Below are 19,256 nucleotides of genomic sequence, written 5' to 3'. Positions count from 1 at the left end.
AGAGAAAGATTGTTGTCTTGGTACCAAGTCACCAGGTTCTCACCCCCATCTCTCCCACACCCCATTTAGGACGATGCCCTCTCGGTTAGGTGGACACTTCTCAAACATCTCCCACAATATAATGATTCACATTTCTCAGCCACCATCTGCCACCAGCCTGATTATATTCTTTTCATGTCTATTAATGGGGATGGGAGATTGAAACCTGCACGTGGCCAACCCTGTTTCGACTAAAGCAATCAACCCAACGTGTATATACAAATGATCAAATAGCACAAGTTGTCCTACAACTTTAGTCTGTGCTCCCATACGCAAGAAGAAGATGATGTCTATTAGTGACATTCCATTGACGCTATCTATACCATGCTGCCTCGGCAAGGCCACCAGTATCATCAAAGACTAGTCTAACCCTGGAGTCTAATCCTTCTCACATCTGAAATGATGTACATAAAAGTGAAACGCCTATTTACAGATTCAGGGACAGTTTCTTCCCAGCTGTTATCAAGCAACTGAACCATCCTATCACCATCCAGAATGGTCCTGAGCTACCATCTACCTCTTTGGAGACCCTCAGACTGTCTTTATTCGGACTTTACTAGACTTTCTCTTGCACTAAACTTTATTCCATTCATCCTGTAAGTGTACACTGCAGACAGCTTGATTGTAATTATGTATAGTCTTTCGGTTGACTGGATAATGTGGCGGTCCCTAAGGGGTAGGCCACTCCTTGGATCATCCCCCTTGCCGATTGGTCTGCCACAGGGTTTCCAGAGCACCCTTGTGTGTGTGCTCTTGCTGTGTGATTAAAGAATACTGTTTGAACCTGCCTGGCTAATCAACTTTTCACTATGCCACTTGGGTATCTTATAAGCCAGCTTTTTAGGGGGCGCCGTTGAGTATGGCTGCCCAGCCAGCAGCTGTAGTCCTTTCGCCCTTTTTTTAATTTGTAGTGTTAAAAGTGTTTGTTTTGGAGGTCTTCTAGTCTTTTATGTGGTGGGTGGGTGGGGCAGGAGAAAGGGGAAACTTTATTTCCTAGTCCCTACCTGGTCGGAGAGGCGGCTTCCCTCCGAGCTCCTTCTTCGCCCTCTCCTACCATCGGACTGGAGCGGCGTTTCCTGTCGGGACCGGCCAGAACCCCAGCTTCGGTGGCGGCACAGCACTGGGACACCATCACGGAGCGGGCGATGCCCTGCCCGGGTCGCCGTGCGGTAAGCTCCGGAGAGCTGTGACCGCCGACTCCAACTTCCGAAGAGCTGTGGCTGCGGGCGTCCAGCCGCGGGCAGGCGGCGCTGGATTTAAAACTCCGTGGAGCCTGGGATCCGAGACCTCCAGAGTCAGCGCGGCCCGAGGACTTCGGGAGCCGCGGTCTCCAGGGAGGAAGCGGCTGCTCCAGAGATTCCAAGCCGCTGAGGAGTGTTCACCCGACACCCCTCCTCCTGTACTCCAAGGAATAGAGTCCCAGCCTGCTCAACCTCTCCCTAAAGCTCATATCCTCGAGTCCTGGCAACATCCTCGTACATCCTCTGTGTACCTATTTCAACTTGACAACATCTTTCCTGTAACATGGTGCCCAGAACTGAACACAACATGACCTCCCAACTTCTATACTCAATACTCAATGACTGTTGAAGTACAATGTGCCAAAAGCCTTTTTGACCACCCCATCTCCACCTTCAACGAACTATGTACCTGCTCTCCTCGATCTCTATGCTCTATGATGTATACTTGAACTAAACTTAACTTACAGTAATTGAGCTTCAAGGCAATTAATACAGGAAAAAAAATCATGCTTGGAAAATGTCGACTCAGCACACTGTCATCATTTCATTTAAATAATTACAAAACCTCTGGTTACTTACCAATGACTTCAAGAGTTAGAATTCTAATCCTCTGTGGGTCTAAGTCCACCGTCATTTTATAGTGGCCACTGTCTGCTTTACCAACATCTTTTAATTGAAAGGATCCAACTGATATGTCAACTTTAATTCGATTCTTGTACTTTTCATATATGATGATATTTCCTTCTTGCATGTCCATAACGTGTAGATTCCTGTTGGAAACCGAGAAGTACCAGTGCAAATTGTTGAATTTATTATCAGTTCCGGGGAATGGAATAGAGGAGCCTGTGGCAGCCAGCATCCTGTCTCTTGTCCACTGAGCTGCAAAACAATGAATTAATACAAACAGTATCACACCTGAGATATGTAGGAAGGAATTGCAGATGCTGGATTCAACCGAAGATTGACACAAAAAGCTGGAGTAAATCAGCGAGTCAGACAGCATCTCTGGAGAAAAGGAATAGGTGACATTTCGTGTCTCGACCCTTCTTCAGACTCGAGTCTGAAGAAGGGTCTCGACCCGAAACATCACCTATTCCTTTTCCCCCGTGATGCAGTCTGAGCCGTTGAGTTACACCAGGTTTTTGTGCCACATCTGAGATAGATGAACACATACACGTAGATGTTCAGTGTTTACCTTAGCTACCACACAGTCCTAACAGTAAAGAAAGTGTATAGTATGCTTCTACATTGGTTGGGGCATTGAGTATAAGAGTCGTGAAGTCAGCTTGCAGCTTTATAAAACCATTGTCAGTCCACATTTGGAGTATTTAATGCAGTTCTAGTCGCACCATGTACAGGAAGATTATGGAGGTTTTCGAGGGAGTGCAGAAGAGATTTACCACAATGGTGCCTGGATTAGAGAGTATTAGATATGTGGCGAGATTGGACAAACTTAGATTATTTTCTATGGCACGTCAGAGGTTAAGCAGAGACCCAATTGAAGTATCTAAAATAGTAAGAGTCGTTGATAGGGTAGACAGTCAGAACTTTTATCCCCCAGCATGGAAATGTCAAAGTCTAGAGGACATAGATTTAAGGTGGAGGGGCAAAGTCAAAAAGAGACTTGACCAAGTGGGACCGTTGGGTCCAGTCCCTTCAACGTGTGGTTGTGGGGGGGGGGGGGGCGGCCTGCGGTGTCACAAACCCACACAAATCACTCCCCCCCCACACACACACACACACATTAACCACCCCCTCACGCACACACTAACCACCCCCCTTTGTATCATATTAATATTATTAATTCGCTTCTTTTACCCCATCCCCCGCCCTATCCCCTCACACATAGCCCACAACTCGCAGGCAGAGCTAGAGAGGGAGAGGAAATGGGTAGAGAGAGCGAGGTCAGAGGGCAGTGGGAAGAGGTAGAGGTAGAGGGCAGCAAGAAGAGGTAGAGGGCAGCAAGAAGAGGTAGAGGGCAGCAAGAAGAGGTAGAGGGCAGCAGGCAGAGGGCAGAGGCGGCGGGGTAGAGGCAGCGGGGTAGAGGCAGTGAGCAGCGGCAGAGGGCACAGGCACAGGCAGAGGCAGAGAGAGGCAGCAACCTCCCCACCATGCGCCGTCACGAGGAACCCGAGCAAGGGGGCGAGTGGGCAGGCAGGCAGGCGAGTGTCGACCAAAGGACTGCGAGTTGGGTCTCCACAGTCTTCAGCGGAGGGGAGGGGTGACGTCATTCACAGCGTGAGGAAGACGGCACACAGACCCATTGTGACGTCATCAGCGAAAAGCAGTCGGCTATAAATTCAAAGTTTTGTCATATTTTTGAACATTTTCAGTAAGAACTCGATAAATAAAGCACGACATTTTCAGATAAGGCGATTTGGATTTTTCCACAGAAAAAATGTCTACCGTAATGTCTAAAAATTTTACCGTAACCGCATCGGGCACACACACACACACACACAACACCACCCACACACGCAACACCACCCACACACGCAACACCACCCGCACACGCAACACCACCCACACACGCAACACCACTCGCACACGCAACACCACCCGCACACGCAACACCACTCGCACACGCAACACCACCCAGGGGAGGGTGAGAAGAGGGGAGAGGGGAAGGAGGAAACGGGAGAGATTGGGGAGGGAGAGGAGAGTGGGGGAGGAGGAGAGAGAGGGGGATGGGGAGGGGGAGAGAGAGGGGGATGGGGAAGGGGAGAGAGAGGGGAGTGGGAGGAGAGCGGGGAGGGCAGGAAGGGGGGAGAGGGGTAGGGGGTGGGAGAGGGTTAGCTGGGAGTGGTGCAAGAGAGAGGGGAAGGGGGTGGGGAGGAGATGGGGGTGGAGGGGAGGGGGGAGAGAGGGGTGGGAGGGGAGGAGGGAGAGGGACTAGCCAACCACATTGAAGATTGTAGATTTTGATCAAAAATGAAAATTAAATTTGAAGATGGAAGGACAAAGTAGCACATCATCACCTCCACTTCTTCAAGAGACAAAGAACAAGTTCAGTAGATCTCCAATAACTCTTATCAATGTCTACAGATGCACAGTAGAAAGCATACTATCTGGTAGTAAATTCAATGTTTTTAATCTCTCGGACATCGGCAGCTGAGGGAATACCTGACAGACGTTTGTAAAATTGTGAAAAGGATACAGTGCTCTCCATAATGTTTGGGACAAAGACCCATCATTTATTTATTTGCCTCTGTACTCCACAATTTGAGATTTGTAATAGCAAAATCATATGTGGTTAAAGTGCACATTGTCAGTTGGGCTTATAGGACTTGATATTACAATCCCTACTATAATTGGCACCTTTTTACTATCTTGAGTGGGGGTAGGGGTAAAAACTTTATTGGGTCATCAGGTGGGCACCCTCCTTCCTTGGTGTTTCATTGATAGGCCCACGACACCTCCAGAGGGCTCAACAGCAACACATGGCCTCCCAGGTGCGCTCCCCTCCGTTTTACCCCTCTTGCTGGTCATTTTGCAGCCCAGTTGGAATCCTTCCTCTTAAGCCACAGCAGTTGCTGTTTCGCTCGGCAGCGACTTAATAAAGACTATTTTGGTTTCACCATGTAGAAATTACAGCAGTGTTTATACATAGTCCCCCCATTTCAGGACACCATAATGTTTGGGACACAGCAATGTCATGCAAATGAAAGTAGTCATGTTTAGTATTTTGTTGCATATCCTTTACATGCAATGACTGCTTGAAGTCTGCGATTCATGGACATCACCAGTTGCTGGGTGACTTCTCTTCCAGGCTTGTATTGCAGCCATCTTTAGCTTATGCTTGTTTAGGGGGCTAGACCCCTTCAGTTTTCTCCTCAGCATATAAAAGGCTGCTCAATTGGGTTCAGATCGGGTGGTTGACTTGACCACTCAAGAATTAACCATATTTTAGCTTTGAAAAACTCCTTTGTTGAGGCATTTGTTTGAACATGAGCAGATAGGATGTGTCTGTACACTTCAGAATTCATTATGCTACCACCATCAGCAGTTGTATTATCAATGAAGATAAGTGAGCCAGTTCTTTCACCAGCCATAACACCCCTGCAACCGTGTTTCACAGATGAGGTGGTATGCTTTGGATCTTGGGCAGTTCCTTTTCTCTTCCATACTTTGCTCTTGCCATCACTAAGTCAATCTTCATCTCATCTGTCCACAAAACCTTTTTCCCAGAACTGTGGTTACTCTTTTCAGTACTTCTTGGCAAATTGCAACCTGGCCATTCAAATTTTGCAGATAACCAGTGGTTTACATCATGAAGTGTAGCCTCTATTTCTGTTCATCAAGTCTTCTGCGGACAGTGGTCATTGACAAATCCATACCTGACTCCCGAAGAGTGTTTCTGATCTGTCGGACTGGGTTGGGGGGATTTTTCTTTAATATACACAGGATTCTTCTGTCATCAGCTGTGGCGGTCTTCCTTGGCCTGCCAGTCCCTTTGCGATTAGTAAGCTCACCAGTGCTCTCTTTCTTCGTAATGATGCTCCAAACAGTTGATTTTGGTAAGTCCACGGTTTGCCTGATTTCTCTAACAGTTTTTTTCTTGTTTCTCAGTCTCATAATGGCTTCTTTGACTTTCATTGGCACAACGTTGGGCCTAATTTTGATATACAGGAATAAAAGTTTCCAAAGGTGATGGAAAAAATGGAGGAAAGACTAGATGCTGAGAGCTCTCTTATACCTGCATTAAGGAGGCATTTAAACCCACCTGAGCAATTACAAACTACTGTGAAGCCATGCGTCCCAAACATTATGGTGCCCTGAAATGGGTGGACTGTATAAACACAGCTGTAATTTCTCTGTGGCTATCAAATTGTCCAACTCTTTCCCCTTCTGTCGTAGGGTAGACTGACTATCCTCTCACCCCCAATCTTGCCACATCCCCAATCCTTTCCACTCGTCACTTTAATTTCATGTATCTTGTAAACACATGACTGTTGGCAAACCAATTTCCCTCCTGGGATAAATAAAGTTCTATTGTATCGTATCGTAGAGGACTGAGTGTGAAGGTCAGATGGGGGAAATTTCACGAAGAAAGGATTAGTTTAATTTGGAATCATGTTTGACACAGACATCAGGTCCAAACATCAAGGACCTGTTCCTATGCTCTACTGTTCAATTTAGAATTATATTTCTACTGATGCATTTTCTTTTTTTCCCCAACTTGAACAGTCTTGAGCCAGATTGCAGTCACCGCCTGCTTACAGAGACTCAGAAGTAATTTTACCTGAAATTCTGTTGCTGAGAAGTTGCAGAAGGCAGAGGATAGAGCAGCCGAAGGTTATCATTATGTAGAGGAGTTGGTGCTGTCAGCTTATTCAAATAACGGAATAGGGTCATGAAGGTAGCCTGGTAACTTCATCTGAAAACTGAGAGAAGGAAAAGGAGCAATATATCACATTATAATTTATATTTAGATGAGGGGAACTCAGAGGGTCGGGCATATGTGGAAAGAATGGGGAGATTATGTTTTGGTCGGGACTGTTTTATTGATGAGGGCAGCGTTGCTGATATGATTTACATGGGCTTCTGCAAGGCCTTCAACAAGGAAGACTGGTTGAAAAGATAAGAGCCCATAAGATACGACAAGTCCTCATTTTCAATCAAAATTCTAGTTCGGTAAAGGAGACAAAGTATAAATGTGGAGATTGTGGAGATGTGCAAATGTGGAGAAAGGATTACATCTCCATCTGCATCAACTCAGCAAATTGACAATATCTGGGGAGTGGGTGTTTATGCTGTTAGGCCATTTGATTATTTGCCAAAATATATGCTTAATGATAGAAAAGTTACTTCTCCACACACCACTCATAAGTCTGGAGATTTTTCTAATAATAAATTTCGTTTCAGAAGCGTTTTCATTTTCAAAATTGTCAATTTGCTGAGGTTGATTATGCCCAATTAACAGCTAACAATTATGCCATTCCTTGTCTTGCATCTGAGTAAAATGTAATTCAAAACCCACATTATGGTCTGCTATGTTTTTAACGATAAATTTAGCTTCAGAAGCGTTTTCTCTTTGCATGTAAAATCCCACTTGAGAACCATGGGCGATTTAAAATGTTTACAGCCAGATTTATCACTTCTGAACCTTTTTAGATACCAAAGGAATCAAGAAAAAACACAAATAATACCTTACTTTTGATGAAATGCAGTGAGCATACGCGATAATTCCCAATATATTCAATGTTGATATCTCACTATCTCCATCGCAGGGGATAGACTTCTGACCGACATCCACTATAAACCCACTGACTCCCATCGCTATCTGGACTACACTGTGTGAATGTGTGTGAGTGATTGGTGGTGGTCGGAGGGGCCGTAGGCGCAGATTGGCAGCCACGCTTCCGTCAGTCTGCCCCAGGGCAGCTGTGGCTACAGAAGTAGCTTACCACCACCGAGTGTGACTGAGGAGTGAATGAATAATGTGATGTAAAGCGCCTTGAGTATTAGAAAGGCGCTATATAAATCCCATTCATTATTATTATTATTATTACACTTCTTCCCACCCTGCTTCCTGTAAGGACTCCATCCCCTACTCCCAATTCCTCCGTCTACCCCGCATCTGCTCCCAGGATGAGGTGTTCCACACCAGGGCATCTGAAGTCCTCATTCTTCAGGGAACGGGGGTTCCCCTCCTCCACCATAGATGAGGCTCGCACCAGGGTCTCTTCCAAACCCCGCAACACTGCTCTCTCCCCCATCCCCGCACTGCAACAAGGGCAGAGTCCCCTTAGTCAGGGCCGGCCTTAAGGCGATTGGACCGATTGCTTCTAATTGGGCCCCGCGCTAGACCCGAGAGCTCCGCAACTCCGCCAAACAAACACACACACAAACACACACAGCATGTCCGGCAGATCTGTGCGGGCTGAGACCAGGGTTAGCTTTGAGGAGCAGGGTGACAGTTGGCATTAAACAGGTCATGGCAGCTATCGAAAAAGTACGGAAATGGTAAAGGGGAAATTAAAAAAACACGAAGGATTTCCTGTAAACCTGAAGGATATATCCGAAGGGAAAAAGGGGAAAAAACCCCGATGGTTACCAAAAGAAAGTGGGCGCCGGCGATCGCTCCGTGTCCATGACGGAGGGAAGGGGGGAGGATGGTTTGAGTTCTTCTTTCCCCTGACTCAGTCTGAAGACGGATCTCGACCGGAAATGTCACCTATTCCTTGTGTCCAGAAATGCAGACCGACTCGCTGCATTTTGAGGGGGAAGAAAGGGGTAGACGGGGAGGGGGTGTGACCCCCTGGAGAAGGGGGAGGTGGGTCGTTCCCTCACGGTCCCGGGGCAGCGCTCCCGCCCCTCCAGTCGCCGTGCTTCACGCACACAATCCCGGCTCCATCCCTCTCTCTCCCCGGGGACAAACAGTGAACAATACAGGGAGGGCCGGGCCAGGGGTTGGAGCAACGTTTACAAACCTCGGCCTCAGCTCACGCCCGGACCCCGGCACCCGTTCCCGCCGCCGGCCCCCTCCCTCCCATCTCTCTTTCCCTTCCCTCCCTCCCTTCCCTCCACCCCCCCCCTCCCTTCCGTTCTTCCCTCCTTCCCTACTTCTCTCCCTCCCTTCTCTCCTTCCCTCCCTCCTTCCTCTCTCTTTTCCCTTCTCTCCTTCCCACCCTCCCTTCTTTCTCTCCCTCCTCTCTCTCTTTTCCCTTCTCTCCTTCCTTCCCTCCCTTCTTCCTCTCCTTCTTTCTCTACTTCCCTCACTCCCTTCTCTCCTTCCTCCCTTCTCTCCCTCCCTCCCTCCCTTCTCTCCCTCCCTCCCTTCTCTCCTTCCCTCCCACACACACGCATAACGCATAGCCAACTAACACACACATCACGCACAGCCAACTAACATACACACAACAAAGGCACACACACAGACAACTAAGTTTAGATGGGGTAGAAGGGTAGGATGGGGCTGAAGCCCAAAATTTAATGCCTGGACTGGTTTTTCGACAACAGTTATTGGTTTTCTAGGATCTAGTTATTTTTTTTTTCATTTCATTGTCACTAAAACAAGTGGTATTGCAATTATGTACTTTTCAGAGGTGATCTACACAATTTGTTTGTTACTTGTAGGCTTACGTGTATGCAATTTTATATTAAAATGTAGCTTAGATCTGTTTGGTCCATTAACTCACAGGCACTTTTTAAGCGCACATTTTGATTACTTTCCATTCTACCATAGAGATATAAAGTCTATAATAGACTTTATTTGTATTTCTAAGATTCTACAAACCTTGGCTGGGAACCTGGGGCTCACCAAAATTGTTCCCAATTGGGCCCCGCACCTCGTAAGGCCGGCCCTGCCCCTCGTCCTCACCTTTCATAGAAACATAGAAACATAGAAAATAGGTGCAGGAGTAGGTTATTCGGCCCTTCGAGCCTGCACCACCATTCAATATGATCATGGCTGATCATCCAACTCAGTATCCTGTACCTGCCTTCACTCCATACCCCCTGATCCCTTTAGCCACAAGGACCACATCTAACTCCCTCTTAAATATAGCCAATGAACTGGCCTCAACTACCTTCTGCGGGAAAGAATTCCATCGGGAACAATCTTCCTGCATCTAGCCTGTCCAACCCCTTAAGAATTTTGTACGTTTCTATAACATCCTCCCTCAATCTTCTAAATTCTAGCGAGTACAAACCGAGTCTATCCAGTCTTTCTTCATATGAAAGTCCTGACATCCCAGGAATCAGTCTGGTGAACCTTCTCTGTACTCCCTCTATGGCAAGAATGTCTTTCCTCAGATTAGGAGACCAAAACTGTACGCAATACTCCAGGTGTGGTCTCACCAAGACCCTGTACAACTGCAGTAGAACCTCCCTGCTCCTATACTCAAATCCTTTTGCTATGAATGCTAACATACCATTCGCCTTCTTCACTGCCTGGTGCACCTGCATGCCTACTTTTAACATTAACATTAACTTTTAACATTAACATTGAATTCTCCCAATTTTGCTAGTCCTTGCTGTCTCCTCCCCTTCCTCAACCCTCTAGCTGTCTCCTCCCACCCTCCCATCCGCCCGCCCTCGGGCTCCTCCTCCTCCCCTTTTCCTTCCATCTCCACCCCCCCCCCCCCCCCCCCATCAGTCTGAAGAAGGGTTTCAGCCCGAAACGTCGCCTATTTCCTTCGCTCCATAGATGCTGCTGCACCCGCTGAGTTTCTCCAGCAATTTTGTGTACCTTCTGCCTACTTTTAAAGACTGGTGTACCATGACACCCAGGTCTCGTTGCATCTCCCCCTTTCCTAATCGGCCACCATTCAGATAATAATCTACTTTCCTGTTTTTGCCACCAAAGTGGATAAGCTCACATTTATCCACATTATACTGCATCTGCCATGCATTTGCCCACTCACCCAGCCTATCCAAGTCACCTTGCAGCCTCCTAGCATCCTCCTCACAGCTAACACTGCCCCCCAGCTTCGTGTCATCCGCAAACTTGGAGATGTTGCATTCAATTCCCTCCTCCAAATCATTAATATATATCGTAAATAGCTGGGGTCCCAGAACTGAGCCTTGTGGTATCCCACTAGTCACTGCCTGCCATTGTGAAAAGGACCCGTTTACTCCTACTCTTTGCTTCCTGTCTGCCAGCCAGTTCTCTATCCACATCAATACTGAACCCCCAATACCGTATGCTTTAAGTTTGTATACTAATCTCTTATGTGGGACCTTGTCGAAAGCCTTCTGGAAGTCCAGATATAACACATCCACTGGTTCTCCCTTATCCACTCTACTAGTTACATCCTCGAAAATTCTATAAAATTCGTCAGACATGATTTACCTTTCATAAATCCATGCTGACTTTGTCCAATGATTTCACCGCTTTCCAAATGTGCTGCTATCCCATCTTTAATAACTGATTCTAACAGTTTCCCCACTGCCGACGTTAGACTAACTGGTCTGTAATTCCCCGTTTTCTCTCTCCCTCTCTTTCACCCCACCAGCCGTCACATATAACAAGTAATCCTCCATCAGTTTCGCCACCTCCAACGTGACCCCACCACTCGCCACATCTTCCCATCTCCCCCCCCCATGTCTGCCTTCCGCAAAGACCGCTCCCTCCGTAACTCCCTTGTTAACACAACAACATTTGTGAAACCACTGTCAGAAGGGCGTTAAACTCACTTTCCTTACCGTCGGGGGTGAAATTCAACTACGTGTTACAGAATTCACACAATGACATCAGATTCCCAAATAACAAAACTCTCTTCGTCCTTGCTGTCTCCTCCCCTTCCTCACCCATCTCCTCCCATCCTTCGGGTTCCTCCTCCTTTTTCCTTTCTTCTCCCCCCCGTGAGATCGAGTTGGACGGGTGCCCGGCCAGTAAAAGCAGATCGCCGCTTGAAATATCCAGCCCCTCTGCAACAGGAGACGGACCGCTGCTCGAATGTGAAGTTTATCCAGATACCAGATCCCAGCGCCACCGCTCGGCGGCACAGCGGTGGAGTTGCTGCCTTGCAGAGACTTCCAGAGACCCGCGGGTATGGGTGCTCTTCTGCACGGCCGGGTTCAATCCTGACTATGGGTGGTCTACTGCACGGAGCATTTACACTTGGTATGAATGTAAATTGTCTCGTGTGTGTGTGTGTGTGTCTGTGTGGGCTTCAGCAACGCAATCCTAGTCCCACTACCTTAAAAAACATACGTCCTTTAATTTCTCCTGAGAAATGAGCCCCACTCCTCGACAATGTAAACCCTCCGGCCGGGCGATCCGGGCGAACACGTTCATCTGATAATAATAATAATAATAATAAATTTTATTTATGGGCGCCTTTCAAGAGTCTCAAGGACACCTTACAAAAATTGAGCATGTAGAGGAAAAACATGTAAGGGGAATGAAATAAATAGTAGAGACATGACTAGTACACAAAGTAAAGACAGAATTCAATACAAAACACAGTATGAGGCGATTAATGCACAGATGAAAAGGGAGGGGGACGTGGGGCTAAGGATAGGCAGAGGTGAAGAGATGGGTCTTGAGGCGGGACTGGAAGATGGTGAGGGACACGGAATTGCGGATCAGTTGGGGGAGGGAGTTCCAGAGCCTGGGAGCTGCCCTGGAGAAGGCTCTGTCCCCAAAACTGCAGAGGTTGGACTTGTGGATGGAGAGGAGACCGGCTGATGTGGATCTGAGGGACCGTGAGGGTTGGTAGGGGGAGAGGAGGTCAGTGAGATATGGGGGGGCCAGATGGTGGAGGGCTTTGTAGGTGAGGACCAGGATTTTGTAGGTGATCCGGTGGGAGATAGGAAGCCAGTGAAGTTGTTTGAGGACTGGAGTGATGTGATGCCACGATTTGGTGTGGGTGATGAGTCGGGCGGCTGCGTTCTGGACCAGTTGGAGTCGGTTGATGTAGGTGGAGCTGATGCCAAGGAGAAGTGAGTTGCAATAGTCCAGTCGGGACTAAAACTGATGCCACAAAAATGTCCAGAAAGTGTTGGAACCTGCAGCGTTTGGTCTTCTTTCATCGCCAACACCCACGAATCTGTGAAGCTGACAATTTGAGGGAATGAATGGAAACAATTTTAACTTAGAATCAATGAGGAGGTTCTAATGGAAGAGTTGGGAGGTCATGTCGCGGTTGTATAAGACGTTGGTGAGGCTGCATTAAAGGGCCTGTCCCACTTGGGCCACATTTTCGGCGACTGCTTGGTCGGGGCGTGACGCGAGGTGACGCGTGGTGTCTCCCTACCGCCTTCAGGCGACATCTGGGTGTCTCATCATGTCGTGCGCCCTGTCACACGCTGATGTATGCTGTCCTGTGGGTGACGCCTGGTTAGGGTTAGGACTAGGGGCTTGGGTTAGGGTTAGGACTAGGGGGCTTGGGTTAGGGTTAGGACTAGGGGCTTGGGTTAGGGTTAGGACTAGGGGCTTGGGTTAGGGTTAGGACTAGGGGCTTGGGTTAGGGTTTGGATTAGGGTTAGGGTTTCCTCCTCCACACCAAAGGCGCACAGGTTTGTTGGTTGATAGGCTTGGTATAAGTATATATTGTCCCTAGTGTGTGTGTGATAATGTTAGTGTGCGGGGATCGCTGGTCGGTGTGGACTCGGTGGGCCGAAGGGCACTGTATCTCTGAACTAAATGTAACACAGGGGTCCCAGGGGTTGGACTCAAACCCCTAATGTTCTGCCCGCTCCTCTTGGGAACTAAACTGTTGGCCACGAGTTGTCCCAGAGGCAGATCTCTCGTCCATTGGTCTCCAAATCCCCAGAGGCAGCTGGCAATGTTGTCAATGTACCAGTGCCACCCACCTGCTCTGGTCACTTAGTCTAAATAGCCACCACCCATTTTGAAGCAAGGCAAGGGGGTGGCGGGGGATGAGGGGGAAGGGCGGTGGAGGTTGGAGAATGGGAGAAGGGATGGAGAGGGGGAGAAGGGGATGTGAGCAGAGGGGAAGTGTGGAGAAGAGTGGAGCAGGGAGGAAGAGGGGAGAGGGGAGGGGAGAAGGGTAGGGGGGAGTGGAGAAGGAGGGAGTGGGGCAGGAGGGGGGTGGTGGGAGAGGGGAGTTCAGTCTGTACTAACTGAATCCATCCCTGTGAAAAGCTAGAGACAGTGATTGGATCTGGAAGCGGGCCAATACATCTGTAAATAAAACTGAACTACTCAGCCATCTTTTCATTTGCACAATTGATTTTACTTCGGAGTCACGTGAGTGATTCCGTGAAGAACCCGCTCAGCACGCATGCGCGGCATACTTCAAAGCAGCGGTGTGGAATCACAGATAGACACAGTTATTGAAGTAAACATAGTAAAGACAAGGAGACATCAGTTTATCAGTTTGACCCATATTATTGAGGGTGGGAGCGGAGGGCACGTAATCCCTCATCGTAACACCTCATAAAATACAGATCAAACTTCAAACTGGTAAGTTCTCGTTTAATCTTACTATTTTATTGTATTAACTTTAAAATATTAATGTTTAAAATCCATGCATTGAAGGAAGAATATGTTACAGCCCATCTGTGGTTCCTAACCCTAACCCTAACCCTAGCCCTGACCCTAACCGGGCATCACCCATAGGACAGCATACATCAGCGTGTATGTCGTATAACTTGACGGTTTTTAGGGTGACTTCGGGCGTTACTCACTGACGTTCGCAGTTGCTGCAAAAATCGCAAAGTGGGACAGGCCCTTTAGAGTATTGTGTTCAGTTCTGGGCTCCATGTTACTGGAATAATGTTGTCAAGCTGGAAAGGGTACAGAGAACATTTATTACGATGTTGCCAGGACTCGAGGGTCTGAGCTATAGGTTGAGTAGGCTGGGATCTTATAGAGGTCTATAAAATCATGAGAGGAATAGAGTCTCTTGCCCAGAGTAGATGACTCGAAGACCAGAGGATATCGGTTTAAGGTTAAGGGACAAAAATTTAATAGTAATCTGAGGGGTAACTTTTTCACACAAAATGTGGTTGGTGGATAGAAGAAGCTGCCAGAGGAGCATGGACTATCCCAACATTTAAGATAAAGTTGGACAGGTACATGGATAGGACAGGTTTGGAGAAATATGGACCAAACGCAGGCAGGTGCGACTAGTGTTGCTGAGCATATTGGCCTGTAATTAAGTTGGTCTGAAGGGACTGTTTCCATGGTGTATCACTCTATGACTCTGTGACAAAGAGAGGAGAAGAATGTTTATTTACTCGTGGGAACAACAATCACGAGGAAATGTGGGAGCGGGAGGGGAATTACCAGGGTTGCCATATCTGTGGAATTCTCTGCCACAGAAGGCAGTGGAGGGCAATTCAATGGATGTATTCAAGAGAGAGATGGATATAGCTCTTCGGGCTAACGGAATCAAGGGATACGGGGAGAAAGCAGGAACGGGTTACTGAATCTGGATGATCAGCCATGATCATATTGAATGGCGGTGCTGGATGGAAGTTATTCCTGCACCTATTTTCTATGTTTCTATATCCAGAAATGAAAAACAGTCCCGTAATAGTTTTTCTCTCAAACGGTACACAAACAGTGCCTAAGGCAGAGCAGGAGTGGTACACAGGTCTGGGGTAATATACAATTAATGTACAATGTGGACTTACTTGGGCACTGACCTCATGTGTAATGGTTTGAAGATTACCTTGAAGATGATAGAAAATAGCATAAGAAATCGGACACAAAATGCTGGAGTAACTCAGACAGCATCTCTGGAGAGAAAGAATGGGTGACGTTTCGGGTTGAGACCCTTCTTCAAACTAGTTAGCAAAATTGGAAATGAGAGTTATAAATGAGGATGTTGAGAGATAGAGAACAATGAATGAAAGATATGCAAAAAAGTAATGATCATAAAGTGAACAGGCCATTGTTAGCTATTTGTTTGGTGAAAACGAGAAGCTAGTGCGACTTGGGTGGAGGAGGGATGGAGACAGAGGGAATGCTGGGGTTACTTGAAGTTAGAGAAATCAACAATTAGGCTGCAAGCCGCCCAAGCGTATTATCAAGTTCAAGTTTGCATTGATTCTCACATAACCAACTAATGTACAGTGAAACTTGAGTTACCATACAGCCACAGTAAGTGAAGGCAATGATACAAATATGAGGCGCTGTTCCTCCAATTAGCGTTTAGCATTGCTCTAACAATGGAGGAGACCAAGGACAGGAAGGTCTGTGTGGGAATGGGAAGGAGAATTAAAGTGTTTAGCAACCGGTAGATCAGGTCGGTCCAGGTCGACTGAGCAGAGGTGTTGAGTGAAACAATTGCCCAGTCTACGTTTTGTTTAGCCGATGTACAAGATTCCTCATCTTGAACAAAGGACACAGGAGATAAGATTGGATAAGGTGTAAGTGAACCTCTGCCTAACCTGAAAAGAAGAAAAGGTTTAAACCTGCATCTACAGGTCCTTTCTACACAATATTTAGAATAGATCATTGTTACCGAGGAGAAGCTGACAACGAAGCAGACAGAGATAAAATTTAATCAGGGGACTGTCAGACTGGTCACAGAACTAGGAAGGGGGAGGGGTGGAGAGAGAGGGAAAGCAAGGGTTACGAAGATAGAGGTTAATATTCAGTATTTAATATACAGAGGTGGTGACACAGCAGTTTATTGCGAGCCGCCATTATTATCGTTCAAGACAACATCACTCGCCTCCCTCCCTCGAACTGTTCCATATTTGTTCTTGTGTGTGAACTTGGCCCCGTGCCATTTGGACTGTCTGTGTCTGTGTGGTATTTTGTTTAATTGTTTTGTTTAAGTGTAGTGCCTGATATGATGCAGGGTCAGTGTTCCGGGGGATCGGGGCCTTCCAGAGCTATGCAAAGGCGGCTGCTTCAGCTGTTTCGGCTGCTCCTCTTGGGGCCCGGTTCCCCATGAAGAACGCACCTTTTGAGCAGTGGATAAGGTGCTACTTGCCCCTCCAGATGACCCTGAAGGACTGCACGGCTGCCATGGCCGTGGCAGTGGCGGCTAAGCCCGCAGGCGTCCTGCACGTGGGTGAGATGTTCGGGAAGGCCGTGTTCTTCCTCGAGTCCGTTGAGGGGGTGAACACGGCCGTGTATAAAGGGGTCACAGTGGTGGAAACATTCCTGCAGGTGGAGCCCTTGGAGTCCACCGCGCAGCAGCTGGTCCTGTCCAACGTCCTGCCCTGCATCACAAATGAGGCCCTCCTTCCCCACCTTCACACCCTGGGGAACATCCTCATGGACATCCAGAAGGAGTCTAAAGAAGGGTCTCTACCTGAAACGTCCCCCAATTTCTTCTATACAGAGTTGCTGGCTGCTCCATGGAGTTCCCCCGCACAATTAAAGCATGGAATAGTCTTCATTCTACCATAGTTACCCAACCAGACGCAACTAAATTTAAGGTACTTCTTTTTTCACCAAGAACCCTTCTTTGCTTTAGTCCAAGTCAAGAGTCAAGAGAGTTTTATTGTCATGTGTCTCAGATAGGACAATGAAATTCTTACTTGCTGCAGCACAACAGAATATGTGAACATAATACAGAACATGAGATAAACGTTCCGTGTGTTTACATACCATAGACCAGCGGTTCTCAAATGGGGGTACGCGTACCCCTGGGGGTACGTGAAGGCACTCCAGGGGGTACGTGAGATTTTAAAATATAGGCTTACATATATTTAAAAAGTAGCATCCATGCAAAAATCCTTTAAAAATAATTATTTAATAAATATTTCAGGAAAATATAAGTATAAGTTCATAAAATGAATTTTATATTCAGTAGGCTATTCAATTTAATTATCCTAAAAACCCAGAGTCTCCCCCATTCCAGGATGGTTCGACCCAACCTGTCATATGCCACCCGGCATCACCTGTCAATCACAACTCAAACATGGAGTCGTGGTTGAAGCGTAGCAGCAATCCTTTTGAAAACACGGAGGGACAAGTGGCAAAGAAGGCCAAACCAGAGCCGGAAAAATTCCGGCTGTATCTTGAAGATTATGTTTTAATTGGATTGAGTATTCTCTCGAGGGAGAATACTCAGCCGGCTGTTGGAATTAAGATCCGAAGTACACGCCTTTCTGATTGAGCACAGATCTCCCCATGCCACCTTGTTCCAGGACACAGACTGGCTTGCAAAGCTGTGCTATCTGGCAGATATATTCAGCAAACTGAACGAACTGAATATGTCTCTGCAGGGCAAGGACACCAGCATTTTAAACCTGTATGACAAGGTGGGTGGCTTCCTGAAGAAAGCAGAGCTGTGGAGAAGAGCCTGTGGACAGGAGGATTTCACCTGCTTTCCTCAGCTGGATGATTTTCTCTCTAGTGAGGATGTGGACAGAGCTCCAGTCAAGTTGGTCATAGTGGGACATTTGACCAAGTTGATACAGGATTTTCATTCCTACTTTCCTGACATGGAGGAGAAATCTGCACAGCTGGATTGGGTGAGAAACCCATTTCTCTTGTCCAAAGCAAACCGAAGCAAGCCCCCTGTCACCTATCAGGAAAAACTCTTGGAAGTGTCATCTGATCGTGGCCTCCAGATGAAGTTTGCCATGTTCACACTTACACAGTTTTGTGTGTGTGTGAAGCAGGAGCACCTTGACCTGGGACAGAAAGCTTTGGAGCAGCTACTACCCTTTGCCTCCACATATTTATGTGAGGCCTCCTTCTCTGCAATGACTGTGATCAAAACAAAGCAGAGAAACAGACTGTGCCTGGAGAAGAGCTTGATCACAGCAGTTGCCTCCCTGCCACCAAGAATGAAAAATCCTCAGTTAAGCACAAGCTCAAGTGTCTCACTAAAATGTCTCACTAAGTGCAAAAACACTCAGTTCAGTGCAACAATGCAAAATTCAGTGTTGACAGTTTGTAATGTTAAGATGTCAGTCTTCTTTTTGATTCTTAAAAAGATATTTACAAAATTCTTAAGGGGTTGGACAGGCTAGATGCAGGAAGATTGCTCCCGATGTTGGGGAAGTCCAGGACAAGGGGTCACAGCTTAAGGATAAGGGGGAAATCCTTTAAAACCGAGATGAGAAGAACTTTTTTCACACAGAGAGTGGTGAATCTCTGGAACTCTCTGCCACAGAGGGTAGTCGCGGCCAGTTCATTGGCTATATTTAAGAGGGAGTTAGATGTGGCCCTTGTGGCTAAGGGGATCAGAGGGTATGGAGAGAAGGCAGGTACAGGATACTGAGTTGGATGATCAGCCATGATCATATTGAATGGCGGTGCAGGCTCGAAGGGCCGAAGGGCCTACTCCTGCACCTAATTTCTATGTTTCTATGTTTATTTTTTATTTTTAGCAATTTCTGCTTTTATTTAAAATTAAGTTAATGATTTCTTTTTGAGCACAGATCTTTACTATGATCCCAAAAGAGGACACTTTATGTTGATAATTATTTTTATGTGCACAAATCTTTATTTATAATTAAGTTAATTATTTCTTTCTTTTTTTTAGTTATATCTTTTTATTTCCAAATAGTTCAAGAGAGACCACTACAAATGAGCAGTGTTTTGCACATTTATGGAGTTTTTAAATGGTTCATTTTATAGTTTTAAAT

At 46.8% G+C, this 19,256-nt stretch overlaps 1 protein-coding gene across 6 annotated transcripts in view; it reads right to left on the bottom strand.

Moving 5' to 3' along the window:
- Window positions 1-19,256, bottom strand: part of LOC116990174 (carcinoembryonic antigen-related cell adhesion molecule 6-like) — an 80,182-nt gene that overhangs the window by 41,168 nt on the left and 19,758 nt on the right. Inside the window, exons 1-2 of one of the 6 annotated variants that reach the window (XM_033047713.1) lie at window positions 11,421-11,467; window positions 6,523-6,657 (exon numbers count right to left, since the gene is read on the bottom strand). In XM_033047713.1, the coding sequence (XP_032903604.1) occupies window positions 6,523-6,583 (61 nt within the window). In that variant the 5' untranslated portion in view covers window positions 6,584-6,657; window positions 11,421-11,467. The other 5 variants (XM_033047718.1, XM_033047717.1, XM_033047714.1 and 2 more) reach the window with 5 other exon arrangements.

The sequence above is a fragment of the Amblyraja radiata genome, chromosome 30 (genome assembly GCF_010909765.2).
Source record: "Amblyraja radiata isolate CabotCenter1 chromosome 30, sAmbRad1.1.pri, whole genome shotgun sequence".
NCBI lineage: Eukaryota > Metazoa > Chordata > Chondrichthyes > Rajiformes > Rajidae > Amblyraja > Amblyraja radiata.
The sequence above is the reverse complement of the archived record's forward strand: the minus strand, read 5'-3'. Positions and strand labels throughout refer to the sequence as shown.